This window comes from Tympanuchus pallidicinctus, unplaced genomic scaffold, assembly GCF_026119805.1.
Source record: "Tympanuchus pallidicinctus isolate F22 unplaced genomic scaffold, pur_lepc_1.0 scaffold16, whole genome shotgun sequence".
NCBI lineage: Eukaryota > Metazoa > Chordata > Aves > Galliformes > Phasianidae > Tympanuchus > Tympanuchus pallidicinctus.
In genome coordinates, this window is record NW_026294679.1 from 4900027 (window position 1) to 4916288 (window position 16262).

General features: G+C 37.8%; 1 protein-coding gene across 1 annotated transcript in view; it reads right to left on the reverse strand.

Moving 5' to 3' along the window:
- The window catches only part of PLPP4 (phospholipid phosphatase 4), a 45872-nt gene that overhangs the window by 19077 nt on the left and 10533 nt on the right, over nucleotides 1-16262 (reverse strand). The window contains exons 2-5 of the mRNA XM_052676622.1: nucleotides 9911-10019; nucleotides 4963-5053; nucleotides 3060-3123; nucleotides 1483-1607 (exon numbers count right to left, since the gene is read on the reverse strand). Of these exons, the coding sequence (XP_052532582.1) occupies nucleotides 1483-1607; nucleotides 3060-3123; nucleotides 4963-5053; nucleotides 9911-10019 (389 nt within the window). The remainder of the gene's footprint in view (nucleotides 1-1482; nucleotides 1608-3059; nucleotides 3124-4962; nucleotides 5054-9910; nucleotides 10020-16262) is intronic.

A 16262-nucleotide genomic window follows, 5' to 3' on the forward strand; every position in this document is an offset into this window, starting at 1 on the left:
TTAAACTTTGCAGCCCTAAGGAGTAAACTGCTACACTGCAATAAAGTGAGCAATTATAACATTTGCTGTTTATTGTGGGGTAACCTGCAGATTCTAGGTACATCAGCGTGTACTTCTAATTATTTTAAGCTTTTGTTGTTACACAGTGAACCAAGAGAATTGCAATTAAACATGACAGTCAGCATCTGAAGACAGTCTAAAGATAGCAGTAAGTACCTTTTGTTCTAAGTGGCATAGGATATAATCTGTTACTGTCTCTCCAATGTGAATCAAAACTAATAAAATTTGACACAGCTGGGTTGGTTTACCACTTAAGACTATAAAGCTTATAAGCTTGCCACAAACATCTAGTACTCTCTTAACTGTTTGGGAACTCAAACAAGAAAAAGGAAACAAGATCAGCCTAGAATTTCATTCATCTCATTAAGTGACTTGTTATGTAACTCTGTTCAGTTACACAACTTGAAGTTATGAGTTCAAAAGAAGATCAGGAAGATAAATTCCAAAGGTTTGCATTGGTGCTACTTAAATGGCTGCTGTCAGAAACTTAACAGTGCAAGAAACAGTGTTGGCCAAAAAAAAGGAAAAATCACGCACAATAAACCAACCTTGCAGTAATAAAGTTATTTTACACATCATAAGAAGTTTTATGAGACCTTCTGACATCAAACACAGTAGAAGTCAGGTCTGCAAGACAGAGGAAGGAACCTCTGTAACATCTGAGTTAATATAACTAATTTAATCAGATCTGAGTTTTCACAAAGTCACCTACATGTCTTCCAGTTCACAGCACTAGCTAGGAGCAGCTGATCATTCCATAATATTCCATGTGGATAACATGGATATTGTCAAAAGACTAAGAATACAGGAATTCATTCTTCTACCAGCAAATTATGATAACTTCTAAAGCTGTGGAGACTTCTTGAACCCATCTCATACCCAGTTCATTACAGTGAACAGGACCACAATGATGCACCACGCTCTCTCTGTATTCCTTCCTATCCCTTTCACCTCCAAGCATATAACTTCCCATGAAGAAAAGCATTTTAGTAATAGAATATTATAAAAATAGAGAAGAAAGAAAAAGATTTGGTAGATCTAGTACTTGCAAGATATTAACTCATACTTGTCAAAACTACTTTGGTCAAACACACTCTGCCACATTTCATATTTCAGTGGAATATAACAGTATATTCTATACAAGCACTGGATGCACAGAGGCCTGCATTAAGAAACAGGTATCACTGTTTCTTTAACTGTTTTCTTTAACCCTGTATAATATTTCACTCTACTGATAGTCCTGCTACAGCTCTCAAGTGGTTCTCAAGATAAGGAGAGGGAAATTTGTGGCAGTGGTGATTGAAGACATAAGCACCCCTCTAGCAAAAATCAAGCTCACCATCTAACAAATAAAGAGTCATTCCAAAACATAGACACAATACAGCTTTTCACAAAAGAAATGCTGCATCTGAATGAACTTACAAGAAGAGTGGATACTTGGAAAGCTTTTCCTGCCTTCAGACACCAGATCTGGATCACCTGTGCAGTGCATTTCAGAGTTCATTACTCCATCTGGAAAGCAGCGGTAAAAGAAATCGGGACGCGGTCTACAAAAAACACCATGGATATTAAAAATATAAATGCTGTAGTAACACATAAACCTCAAAGCGATTATTACATTCACTGCCTATTTCATATTGAGTATGTTTCTTCCTGCTTTTAACACAGAAGTAGAAATGTTTCGTTTTTCTGAAATAATCAATTTAAGGCAAATTTTTTGCAGGCAGGCTCCCTCAGGGAGTCCTCCAGCACAGAAGTTGTAGCCTGTCTCTCCCCACAGCATGTTTCATTTGAAAGAGCACGCAGGATCTCAGCTCTGAAAATGAGCATGTAAGGCTGCACCTCCCGACAGCAATCAGTCATGCATAACACTTCCAGGGACAGAGAAAAGTAGTGTAGAAACCCCAGAAAGTCGCACAGGTCACACTGAGGTTTGGTTGAGAACAGGACAGCTTATGTTATGAAACTGTGGCCAGAACAACAACCAATTCCTATTGCCAGCCCCCGTGCTGCCTCTGTGTATACACTGAACAAACCCAGATTCTTTTGCCCTGCTCGGAGCTGAGCAGTAGCACGTAGGTTTGGCTGGTATCACAGTGGCTGAGCTAATAAACCTTGCAGGAAGCAAGGTGAACGACCACATTCGCAGACAAGCTGACAGAGCAGCTAGCTGCCTTGAAGTGCAGGCAAAATGAGCTCACGTCTGCCTGAAGAAGATGTTGCAGACATTCTTAATTATATTGCAAAAGCACTCCTTAAAATAAAAGTGCCAAGTACTGTTATTGTCAGGGCATGAGCTCTGTAGCAGAGAGGGTCCATCAGGCACCAAGCACAAATACTTAATGCTGCAACACAGCTGAAGCTAATCAGTTAAACGATGTACAAATTCAAGTCAGTTATATGCCTTTCAGGAGAATTTTGATAAAGAGCCAAAAACTACTTGAAAATTATTTTCCAGAAAATTTGCTTGCTACTGTTTTTTTTTTTATTCCTTCATTCAAATTTACACTTAAAGAATGGCCTACCAAGGAACGTGCTCACTGCTCAGCTCTAAGCTCTGCTGTTACCACACTGAGCAGAATACTTCAGAATACTTCATATAAAATGCAGGCAGTGGTCGAGGCTCAATTGATTTCTGTTCCAGCAGACTAGTGGCACTAGCATGTAAACTCCCACATACTGTGACCCTTCTGCGTTACCAACCTAATGAACTGGTGTATCCTCACATCTTTCCTTTCAGACTCCTCATTTGTCTGGATCCACCAATTGATCAAACAAATAACACAACACAAGGGTACACATTCCCATCACAGTTGGATGTCACATAATAAAGTTATACAATACCTGTACCAGGGCAAGGACAGTTTTCCAGAGGCCCCTGCTAACTCGATATGCTTTGGAGCAGCAGTTATATTTTTATTAAGATGTATTGTACCTGACAACTCTTTCTTAGTTTCTTTAAAAGTTAAAGCCATCATTTATAATATGACAAGACTTACCTTCCCACTATTAATTTAATAGTATTTGTGCAGACTCCATTCAGAGCTAGAGCCAAGGAAACAGCTACAAAACAGAATGAAAAAAAACAAAACACAACAGAACAATAGCAACATAAATACCAAGCTATATACTGTAGCATTCCAGCATTTGATTTACAGACTGAAACCATCAGTGAACTGAAAACTGAATGAGCTCTGAAGCCAACTGTATTTTTTCTGAATTACCCATACTTAGGGTAGACCCCAAAGAATCACTTTCTTTGTTCTGCTTTTATTCTTCAAAACCTGATTTTCCTATCATGCCATCTGCACAGACACAAACCATCAATTAGTAACAATAATTAGAGAATCAATCCTGTGTTTATCACTTTTGTAATTTACCAAATTAAAATCTTATGCTCTTTTGGTAAAGAATTCCTGTATATACCTCTTCTAAAGTTATGTATACATAAATAAAAACACATGACTGTTCTAAACAGTCTTCCACTTGCAGCACCTATGCTCACAGTGACTACTTAGGCCCATGCTCTTTTTCCTCTTAATTGGTTTTCTCTTGGTTATTTATAGTGATCACATATCATGAGAAACATGCAAAATGCCAAAAAATCAAATGCATATGAACAGCTTTGTCACAGCACATCCTCTATTTTAAAAATGGGTAAATGCACAGACACCTGCTATCCAAGACATGTTTTCATGTCTTTTCATTAAGCCATTGTTTATGACATGTCTGAATGAACCAGACTTCTTCCATTGTTGCATATCATTTACAATGGCAATCTAATCATCAGATGTCTGTGTGAAGCTGGTAAAAAAAAAATTACATCTACCCTCACTTTATTTACTTCAGGAAAAATTCACACTGCCCACCCATAAGGTGCACAACTGTGTCAAGAAGGCACTTCAAGAGAAAAGATTAATGGCACCTATAGCAGGAAGCTAACTGCTGCTTAGCCTCAGTACATTGGATTATCTTTCTTATACTAACCCACATGATGAGCAAAGCATTTTCACATCCTTTTAACCATTCATTCCTAAAGAAATTCACCTTTTGAGGGATTTCTTGTTCATTCATTATGGATGTTATGTGCTAGATCTCAGTACAAATTAGCAAGGCTATCAATTAAAGAATCTTCCTATCAGCCTCACATCACCAGATGCATCAAATTTGGTGAATGAAAACACTGAATCAAATCAATGTTCAGTACACTTGAGCATAATTAAGCCACAAGGAGCTCTACATCTATGGCACTCGTTGAACAGGGATACCTTGCAGAACCATCAAGGTTGGTGCTTCCTTAAAGTGAGAATAGCAGAGAACATGGACCTGAGAACAGAGATTTCTCAGGGGTTCTATAGAGGGAATCATAACAGAAGACAACAACAGAAGGAAAAAAAAAACAACAAACAAAAGCCTCTTCTAAAAAAGTGAGAAAAAAATGATGAAGAAATTAATCCAAAGCTCCTTTTCTTCACACACCACAGAAAGTGAAACTCAGCACTGTTACCATACATGATTTGTTATTCAAGCTTATTTCAGCTCAATAGACTTGACAGTAAAACATCACTATAAGTCATTTCAGAATTTACTACAAATGACTGTTGGAAACCAAATCAAAAGTAGGATCTTCTCACACTTGTGCTAAAGCACCTGGAGAAAGAACAAGCTGATAAAATTCTGGTCTTTGCTAGCTAGGCTTTGTAAGAAAAGCACAGAATCCACACATTTAGAAGCATACAAAAAAAATCAGAGATTGCAACGAGGTTTGCAGCTACAGCTGCATTGAAACCTACTGTAATGGACTGCAATGGAGACAGGCTTTCTTCATGACTCAAACTACAACTGGAATTGATCTCTGAGGAACATCACACAACTTCCATCTTGAAATATGACATACGTTACCTAAGAAAGCCTCCTTAATCTCAGTCTTGTCCGTCCGCCGGATTATTTTCACCACAAAAATGACTGCCAGTGGCGTTAAGAATGAAATTGCCTGTAAGAGGTAACAAATATTGTGTGTAAGCATCGATTACTTTTCAGTCCAACTGACTAGTAATTAGTTCCAGTTAGCTCCATTTAAGCAGGAAGGCTGAATGATCATCAAACTCTTGACCTCAAGCAAAGTGGGATGATTCGTCTTTGCAACTACAGGACAACGAATACATTAAAACTGTAATAAGATTTTGAGCTATAATTGATTTGCAATTGCCTGGAGCTACATTTAAAGTGTTAGCTTCATAAATGAAAAAAGCAACCAACTCTCAATTCTCTGAATTCCCCTTAATTAACACTCTGATCCATAGAGAACCTGCATGTTCTTCCACACTAAGTATTGCTTCAGGAGGCAGTTCAACCAGTCTGTGCTCTCCACAAGACCCTATGCAATCCAACACCGTATTTGATTTTCTGAAGAGCATCTCCATCAGCACAGAACAATTTGGACTATAGTTGATGACTGACATTAAACGTGTCGGTTAACTCTAAAGCATCCCACTCAGTGCAGTGCTAATACATTACAGGCTATCCTCCCATCCCAGCTTTCTCTAGGAACACAAACCAGTTTCTCTCAACTATAATACCAAGGAATTTATCATTAGTAGCTTCCCATTTAAACCCTGACTTTGTTTCTAGCTAGCCCTTTCATGATTTGTGTCTCAGACCTTCAACCACAGAGGCAAAAGACAGCCTGGTAGGCAAAATTCCTGTCTGAAATCTACAAACCTCTTCACAATCACATTTCTTTAAAAGCAAATCAAGGTCCTTCTAAAACCTTCTAGCACTTATAGGAAAGTGAAAATGACACTTTTAAATAAGGCAAAAAGTAAGTTGTACGTGGCACTTGGGGGGGAACCAAAGCCCAACTAAAATTATCCTGTCTTCACTGAGACTGAACCACAACTTCCTTCCCCACTGAAATATAAAACAGAGACATTGATTCAGAACACAATCAAAGATCTGCAATTCCTTTCTTCCTTTTATGATACAGATTAATCCTAATCCTCATCTTACACTTTTCATGTTGATTCATACTCAGCACTCAGCATTTATTACTTTGGTAGCGAATCTTGGACAAGATTCCCCTCACCTGCATCTGCAGAACATTATCTAAGACTGTGAGCCATGCAATTTTTTTTTTTTTTTTTTTTTACATTTAGAAAGAAAGCCACATATTTTCGCAAGAAAAAAAAAAACCAACATAATTTTCACTTGAAACTCACACAGCCTGGAGACAGAAGGGAGCTTTAACCTAAGTTATGCTACTTCAGAAACATTCATTTCTTCCTACACTCAGCAATAGCTCAATATCTGCTTTCAGAGGCAAGGAGTAAAACAAAAATTATTAAAGCAGATCCTAGAATTGTTAGTTTTACTCAAAAAAGTAAGGACTGCCACCAGGAAAGAAAAGAAGAAAAATATCCCCATTTCATTGTTGAAGAACACGTCATAATACAGACAGGCTGACAGGCCTGTAGATGTGGCTTAATGGACTTAGAAATCTTTGGAACAAGCTGGAGCAGCAAAAAGTCAGCGAAGAATAGAATTCAAGTAGCAACTTGTTTCAAGACACTTCACAATCAGTCTTTGGAAATCTAGTAAAACTACAGAATTCCCCATATTTTACAAGCATATGGATCTTGTAGAGAGATAAAGAACTAGATGCTGTTCCTAGCACAAAAGCATTAGCTGAAGGGTTTTTTGTTGTTGTTGTTGTTTTTTCCTGTTCTGCAACAAAATGTGCACAAAGTTTTGGCTTACCAAAAGGATTCCTTTTCCTTTATTTTGTAAAATGATTCTGTATGGCTCATATCCATAACAGATTTAGGAGCAGCCTGATGAGTAACACTAACCTCAGATACATTTCTGTAAGGTTTTATTTTCTAGCAGTGAAATATTCTGACACATTTCCTCGCTTTGCTGAACCACAGACAAAAAGCCCATCCATCTCATTCGTTATTCATCCCAGCGAGCCAAAGATACGCTACAGTTACATCCCACGGAGAAGCATTCCATCTACTTCGATAAAACCCACTTCCACATACTGCATCATTTGCACATGGAACAGCAGTGATATACAATACTGTTTTGCTTCAGGATCTCATAGGATTTTTCAGTGGCCTTCTCAGAGCCCTCCTGAGAACAGCATGGCAGAAGAAATCCCACTTTTCAAGGGAATCTCGCACACCACTCTTGGCAAACTGCATAGAAAGTTGTGACTGGATAGTACCAAATGTGACTGCTGTGCCTGACATTTCATACTACTCCAGTACTATCCCCCATGGGATACAGAGCTGTGGTGTGAGCCTCATTCTACATGAAAATCCAGCGAGTTCTTTTGCCTTAGGACTACTGCAGTGTAGCAAGAAGAAAGTGGTGCACCAATACAGGATGGTAGTTTGGAGATGGACAGTGGAAATCATAAGACACTGGCATTTGTCACGCTGGTCAAAGCATTAGGCTCAGACCTATTTTCCTATTCAGTCCTACTGTGCATTTTCTTTTGCTGTTCTTTCCTTTCTCTTGCCAGCACTTTGCAAGCTATCTGCAAAGCCTGTATCATCAAAGGATGGAAAGGAAAAGAAGAATAAGAGGCAGGCCATCCGTTTTTTTTCTCATTTTCCTGGTGACGCATTTACATTTTCCCAACAGGGTCCTGGAACAAACCAGAGCTGATGCAAGGTCAGATGAAGGTGGATAAGGCAGAGGCTCCAAGCCTTGTATCTGGAGAGCGGTGAAAACAGAAAGCACTTTCACTGGGAAGAAGGGAAGCCAAAAGCATAGAGCACCTTCCATGTTCTTGCTTAAGTTAAAGAATGGCAAGTGTTTTTAATATAAATATAAGCACTTCATTTCCTTCTGGCTGAAGACACTCTGAGGCAGGGGCTTCCTCATACTTCCATGCATCAAGAGTAGTTACCAGTACCTTGCACTTTACAAGACAAGGAATATTCAATACTACACAGACAGAACAAGGCTCAGGTCTTCAAGTTCTCATGACTTGCCTGATGATGAAGCTGACCTCTGATTGGTAAGTATCAGAATTTAGAGTATTCACAACATTTATCTTAAATGCAAAGCTCTGAGCATATTAAAAAAAAAAACATAAGTTCATAAATAAGATCTAAGAAATTGCCTTCTGTTAAGCCATAGCAATATATTTTAATGCTGGAGTATAACACTAGTAGCAATAAATTCCATACATAATGAGAGCTTGTGATCACTGTTATGGTTGGACTTTTCTTCTTTCTTCTTCTTTAATTAATGAAAGAAGTGCAAACCATATAGAAGTGTTCTGTGGTTCTTGTTTTAAGAAGCTGTTCACTGAGATACTGCTGTGGTCTGAGCCAGAAAGAAAGAACACAGATTTCAGAAAAGTTACTGACACAGATCCCTGGAAGTTCCAGCTGCCATAAAGTACACCAAGAGCTGGCTCTGTGTGAAGCTGGTGACAAGCCTAAGTGCTATGCTTACATCTCAGAATTATGCTTCCCAGTGGATCTGCTTAGAGTACAGAGAAAGGACTAATAATTACTCCAACCAGTTTCAAAAATAGTTTCATCACCAAAGAAATCTCTTGTACAGTAATTCACTTTTGCTCCTTAAAGCCTTTAGTTATAAACAGAGATCAGACAAACCACGCAGCAAGGTAATACTCAGCCTAAGAGAAAATAGCAAAATTAAACTCGGAATCTGTCTTTTCATAGCACAATGATTTCATGTTTCATTTTGGTTGCTGTTGTTTTAAACAGGTGTCTTCCATTCCAGAAAAAATAACAATAATTCATCCCTCTAGGCTGAAAAAGTACTTAATGGAGCTGATTCTCAGTGCAATATAAATAAGTCAGTGAACCTAAAATCTGGTCTTCAGCCACTGTCTTAGAAGGCCGAAATACATTGTTGCCTCATAAACAGGAAACATGTTTAATTAACACATTCCATAACTGAAGGCTTAAAAAATAAATAAATAAAAAGGCAAGTTACATACCTGATTTGTGTTTATTCTGAATTCAGGTACTTCGTCTGAACAGTAAAACCCTGGCTTTACTGAAATCATTTAAACACAAGGATGCTAGGATTTGACCTCATCTGCCATGCCCCGTCCTGAAAAATGTGGACTGAAGAAGCTTTTCCAGACAGACCTGGTTGTTTTAATAGCCAAACTATATCCCCTAATTTCTTAGCATTTATTCACTGGTCTATCTTACTACTCTCTTATACATAGCCTATTTGATAGTTAATCAATATTGCTAGTGAAACTTACCAAACTCATGAATTTTGATAACCAGACCAACAGTAGAAATCAGTCAGTCAGTCTGCATGTCAGCATGAGCCACGCTGGGGGGCACCAGAAGAACAGTAGCAGCAATATTGTGCATTTAATGCACTCCTGGTACCTCAGGACTGTTAGCAGATGCCAAAACAAAGGTTTTGTCCACAGTATTTGGAAACAAATAACTCAGTGCCTAATACGCCTAAAGCAAATTGGATTCCAAAATTCAAGCACTTAACCTAATAAGAGCACTTAACCTAATAACGAGGTTTAGTGAGGTCACACAACCAGCTAATTCTAAAAGCTTCTCTAATTGTTTCTCTAGAATCTCTCTACTTAACACTAGTTTAAATCTTAATCTTAAGACTCAACATTCCTAAATTCCATCAATCTGGTATTACTGGTTTTTAGACACTCTCCACAATTCACCATATTTAGCTAGTCAGGACATTCCTGTTTTAGAAAATAATGGTCATTAGAATTAAAGGAAAAAACTGTTCTTATGAAAGGTTTCTCACTGCTTATCAAACAGTAGTGGATTTAGTTTACAGCTATCAAACGATCATGAAATGCAGTACTTACAAACATAAGACGAGTAGGTATGTTGTCTGATTGCACCAAAGGATTTTTATACAGCCAGATCTCTTCCGGCTGGATAACCCGCTGGAATGGATCCAAAAATTCTGTAAAACTGAAAATAACAATTGAAGATACATATATATTTTTTTAAAAATTAGAAATGAAAAAATTAGGAAAAAAAAAAACAGAAAACTTATGATCATTTAAAACCTTACCTTGCATTAATTACGATATAGCGTGCATTAATTAATTTTATAATACACTCCTATCCTACATCAATGCTTTTTAAAACCTTCATTGATACAGGAAAATGGTTTTTAAAAGTCTATATTCTACAACTTTAAAGAAGTTCCATTATCCCATTATATTCCTGTGGGACAAGTGTGCAAAGTATGGTGGAAGTAGAAAAATCACGTGCAGCAGATGTTTTACACTGAAGAAATTACGTACCAGTTACCAAAGACAAAGGGCATTTCAAACTGCAATGGTAACAGCACTGGTGGACAAGAAAAGAGGAAGCAAAGTCATCTGCCTCAACCTGTGGAAGGCCTTTAATGCAGTCCCACACAACAATCTTGTCTCTAAGCTGTATGATGAAAAGAAACCGGTTGGCTGGAAGCCACATTCAAAGAGCTGTGGTCAACAGTTTGATGTCTAGGTAGAGAGCAGTGATGAGTGATGTCCTTCAAGGGTCCACATTGGGACCAGAACCATTTAATATCGTCAGTCATTACATATATGGCAGGATTGAGTATACCTCAGGAAGTACTAAGTTCGTGGTGCAGATAACACTTAAGTGGGAAGAAATGTCACCCAGAAGGACCTTGACAAGTTTCAGAAGCAGGCCTCTGCAAACCATGTGAAATTCAACAGGGCCAAGTGCAAGGTCAAGGCAATCCCCAAACATCTGTACACTGAGTGATAAATGGATTACTTTGCAGGGAAGGACTTGGAGGTGTTCAGTATTTCATCCACCAATACAAGCCAGCAGTGTACACTTGCAGCCCAGAAAGCCAATCATATCATGGGCTGCATTTTGATGAAGATCTTTGCTCTTTTAAGAAAAATGATCAGAGGGTGAGGGAGGTGATTCTCTGCTTCTACTTTGCTCTCATGAAACCCCATCTGCAGCTCTGCATTCAGTTCTGGGTCCACCAATACCAATGGATATTTTACAGCAGGTCCAAAGACAGGAGACAGTCTCCAGCCTTACAAGGCAGGCTGAAGGTACTGAAGTTATTTAGCCTAAAGAAAAAAAAGAAATTATCTATTGGCATTCCAATACTTAAATTGGACCTACAAGAAAAATGGAGAGACATTCTTCACCAGGGTGTGCAGTAATAGACAAGAAAATGTTTTTAAACTAAAAGAAGATAGATTTAGAATTGAGATAAGAAAAAAATCTTTACTAGGAGGGTGCTGAGGCACTGGCATAGGCTGCCCAGAAGCTGTGGGTGCCCCATCCCTGGAAGTGCTTATGGTCAGGTTGCACAGGGTTTTAACCAATCTGATCCAGTGGAAGGTGGAAAGGACATGAGAACCGGACAACTTTTAAAGTCCTCTCCAACCCAAACTATGATTCTACAATCCTATGACTACATCTTTCAGATCGTTGCATCTTTTCTGACATACTCTCCAAGCCATCTGCTGGTCTAATGTCTGTTTTGAAATAGATCTCAGAGCCGATGGATATGCCATGAAAAGCCTGGAAGCAGAAAAACGTCCTTTGATGTATCTGGACCTCAAAGCATTTCTTCAAAATGTGAAGAATAAACAACACACAAACATTCAGGCTTCAAGGTGATCTCAGTATTTCCAAAAACCAGTGTCACATTAGACCAGGGATTTAATTATTTTGACATGATGACACTTGATACTGTGAGCAGATGTTAAATGAGTTAAATGTTCTTTTCTCTTTGTCCTTTCTTGTTTTCTCCTAATTCTGTAAGAAAATTCAAAATAAAGTAAATTGATTATTTTTTGTTTCTCTGATGTCATCATTCTCAGAGGAATGATAATGACCCTGAAAATACATCATTTCTTTAAAAGCAAAATAATACACATGCTATTTTTCACATTTTCATCTTTTTAGCATTTGATTCCAATTGAGTACTGATTTTCTAATTATCATATATTATCCCTGTAATCTTCTGAGAAAAAGATTAACCTCAATGAATCTACCAATGTCAGTAATAGTTATTACAATTGTCATCTTATTTAGTAGTAGCAGTTTTTTAATCCATCGCCTACTGAATTTGATTATGTATCCACTTTTTTCTCTTACTTGTATTATCAATTGTCTTCCAAGAAAAGTAGTCAAATATTATGCAGAAACATGCAAACAAACAAAAATGTTGTAGCTGTGTAAAAAATAGTTCAAAATCTATAATAGTTCAAAATAAATCAAAATTGAAGCTGAAAAAAATATAGATATAGAAGGTGGCATATTATGTCTGTGTGAGCAATACAGAAATTAAAAGTAAACAGTCAAAGGAAAGTGACTACATCAAAAGAAATCACTTTTTCCATCCTCAGAATGAACTCAGCTGCTAATTAAATTTTTATAACCAAAATTCATATGAGAACAATTCTCCTCTTTATTTGAAGCACTGTGGATGGGCGACTGGGTACAAGATTTCCACTAGCTTGAAGGCAATTCCCTTTGTACTCTATTAAACAATCATGAGGACATACTAGTTTCTAAGCTGCCTGACACTTAGTGATTTATGTTCCTTCAATCTAACCAGAAGTTCAGTCTATTACTATTCATAAGCTAACACAAGCTTGTTTAAATGATTAGATGTTGTTAGAAATGGATGTGGCCTTTGGATAAAGAAAGCTAATTTCTAGACATTTTCTGTTATAGCTGAAATTAGAAACTCAATGATATAGTGCTCACTGGTAGCAGGTATACATAGGAAGCTTCGTAAGTTGCCTAAGTAGATAAAAATGCACTATTAGCTTCCTGCCTTTACATTTTCTGCACATTTACATATTTACTCAGCATTTTTAACAGTTTATTAAACATGGTTTTGAATAGGTCGGTCTGATAGCATATACTGAAGGCATAAAGAACTTCCATTAACTTCAAGAGCCTTTTAATGTCACTTTCAAAGGAAAGTAAGAGAAACCAATGGTAATAAGATGAAAAACCTCAGTGATGAACACATACCCAAGTGCCTGAAGTTGCTTTGGGCATCCCAGCTTACTGCCTAAAAGACTACACTAAATAAAAATTGCCTTTTTTTCTAAGGACACAAGCGCACTTTCAAATTACACTACCCAGATTTTCATTTAACATATAGCCCTGTAAGATAATTTCTATGCAAGTACCACACCACAGACTGATCAAGGTACAATTCAGTGGTAGTGAATGAATCAAACATTGAACGCCCTGTGTGAATCAAACCTATGATCTGTGCTTCCACCATGCTCTTCATCTCCCATAAAGGCAAACTATTGCTTAGCACCTTACCTTAGCACTTCAAATGCCTCCTGTAGCAGCTACCATCCACAAAAAGTAATGACATTTGGAAGTTGCTAAGAACAGTCAGATCAATAAGCAGCACTGCATTGGCAAAGCTGGTAATGTAGAAACCTTTAAATGTTGCAGCACAAATGTTCCCAATATACCAACAAGAACAGGATAGATGGGCCCACCATTAGGATTATATTGTAGGCATGATAAAGCATGGGAAGAGAACAAACACGACGCTGGTACTCGGATATCAGGACTTTGATATCAGATAACTGATTACCAGTTCTCTGACAAGCAGATCTGATCCTAATTTTTTTTTTTTTTTTTTTTTTTTAAATCCCGTTTGTCATCTGAGCAAGCAGAGAAGCAAAGGTGCAGGGTGTTCATCAACTCCCCTTATAAATCACAGTCAAGGACTTGTGAAAATGAATTTGGGTCTGACCATCATTTCCAAACTCCCCCACAAAACAAATTAGCAACGATTGTGCTGCTTGAGCCGCATCACAGACTTCCTTTCATGAATGCTTTTCTCTGAGAACATTTCCCAAAACATGTCTCAGATCCAGTAATAAAAGCTTTTACCATGTACATGCCAACTTAAATCGTGCAATCAGTTGTCCTGAAGTTAAAGCTGCACAGCTGCAAGTGGCATCAGCAAGACAGAAGTTGGGAGGGCTCCGTACAGCTTCTCCTAATTACAGTAGTATATGCACAATACATAACTCATTGAAACATTCTCACAAATGAAACTCACTGAAACTAAACTGCAGCCCCAAAGTCGCTAAAGAAGTGCCATGAAGTACAGCACAGCATAGGGCACAACAGCTGTGAAGGAATTCCTGCAGGGAGTACAAGTACACAACCTAGGTTGAACAGAAAGCTGTCACTGTTTACACTAGTTGGGTGTATCACTCTGAATGCTGCTTTTGCACATTGTCTGCTCACATCTGGACCTGAGATTTTAACTGATCTGCTCTTACCTGACACACACTAGTAGCTGGAAAAACATTTGTATCTTGTTATCTTGAAGAAAAAAAAAAAAAAAAAAAAAAAAAAAATCTCCCCAAATCCCCCTCCCAAAAAACACCCTGAGAATAACCACTCTTGTTCCTTCTCGATATTATTAAAGAAAAATTAGAACTTTTTAGTGGACTCTTCCAAAGAAAGAGAAAATATTAAAAGCTTGACACAGTCTGTGGCTGGAGTGCAAAATCAAATACTGCTGCTTACATGCATTAGTGTATATACTTGGGAAACAAAATTAATGTTTTTATTGATTCTTCATAAACTTTGATGGAAACCTGTTATGTTACCCGTCATATTGTAACTGCACTGAGCCATTTTCAGCAATTTACACTTGCACTGAGAAGCAATAAGGAAGCAGCTCTACCAATAAAAGGTAAGTTTCACATTACCTTTTTGAGCACTAAAACGCCATTCTGTACTTCCCAATACAAGGCCATACAGTATATGCACCTGTCACTTTTGATTAACATTCTATAATCCTAATATGAAGCTTTATTGGGTTTCAATGTCCTGCAGTATACAGGGTAGACAATATGCACCAGAAATGCCATAAAAATAATTCAGTGGCAGTCTTTGTTGCTACAGAAGTGGGAGGATCTGCTGCCTTCCTAATACTTGCAAGAAACCCTCTGTTTTGTTTGTAAAGTAGCATTCACAAAGACTAAGTATTGTCAGAAAGTGAATACAGCTAGTGTAACAAGAATCCTTAGAGTTGGAAGGGACCTTTAAAGGCCATCTGGTCCAACTCCTCTGCAATGAGCAGGGACACCTACAGCTCCATCAGGTGCTCAGAGCTCCATCCAGCCTGACCTTAAGTGTCTCCAAACAGTGCATACCTTATATTCCTTATTTTAGCAGCTTAATTTGTAGATTACAATAGATGCTATTAAGGTGAGCAAATGCCTCCTCCTGTGGCATTTGTCTAGTGAATGAGTGATCTTCTCATACCCCTGAGAAATTGCCTTTATTATTCTCCTCCTAGCAAAACAATGATTTGCAGTCCTAATATTCTTACAGATATCCCAAATGAAGAACAGTGTCAGCCTAATAACATTCCTGAAACAGTACGTCTCTAGTAATGCATTTGAAAACTGTGTTTCATTTAAAACACAAAAACAAGCCAGCAAGACTTGCCCACAAGTAACAGAAATCAGCAGAAGCATTAAATTAGAAAGCACTTAAGAACTGAATTGAAGGAATAAGGAGGAAAATGGGCAGACATTAATCCAGTAAAATTAGGTGTAAAGAAATATAAGAAAAAAATAATAATAATTTTAAAAGCATTTTACATCTTGTTTTTATTTAATGGCGAGTAGAGAATATTTTCTCCAGGGTAGGTTTGGCTTTGGATGAGTCACTATCACCTGATGGAAAAGATTTCTGAATATTTTAAATTAGCAATTGCAATGTTATGTTTAATTAGCACATATGCCCACATTAGCCCTCTAGACATGAGAAATCATTTTGAGTAAGGGATTTAAAATAAATCCTGATGCAGATTAATATAACAGATATAGATGTATGAAATCATGGCTGTCGTATTTTCCAGATATGATGATGAAAGAGTTTCCAGCATTTTTCTTTAATCATACTAACAAAGCATAGATTTGCTTCATATACCCATTGATTTAGCAGATGTACGTCTGGGTGCTACCTCCTTCCAAAGCCAAAAGGCCAGCCTGCTTTCTGTTCTCCTTGCAGCTAGCATGGGACCCCAGTCAAAGCAAACTTCACTATAATTTGGCCAACAAAACCAACTACAGTGTGAGATGAGCTCTTCAACAATGTGCCTAACAAGATAACGGTGTTTCTAAGTATTTTTGAGATGCTGGACCCTTCTCTGATGTGCTA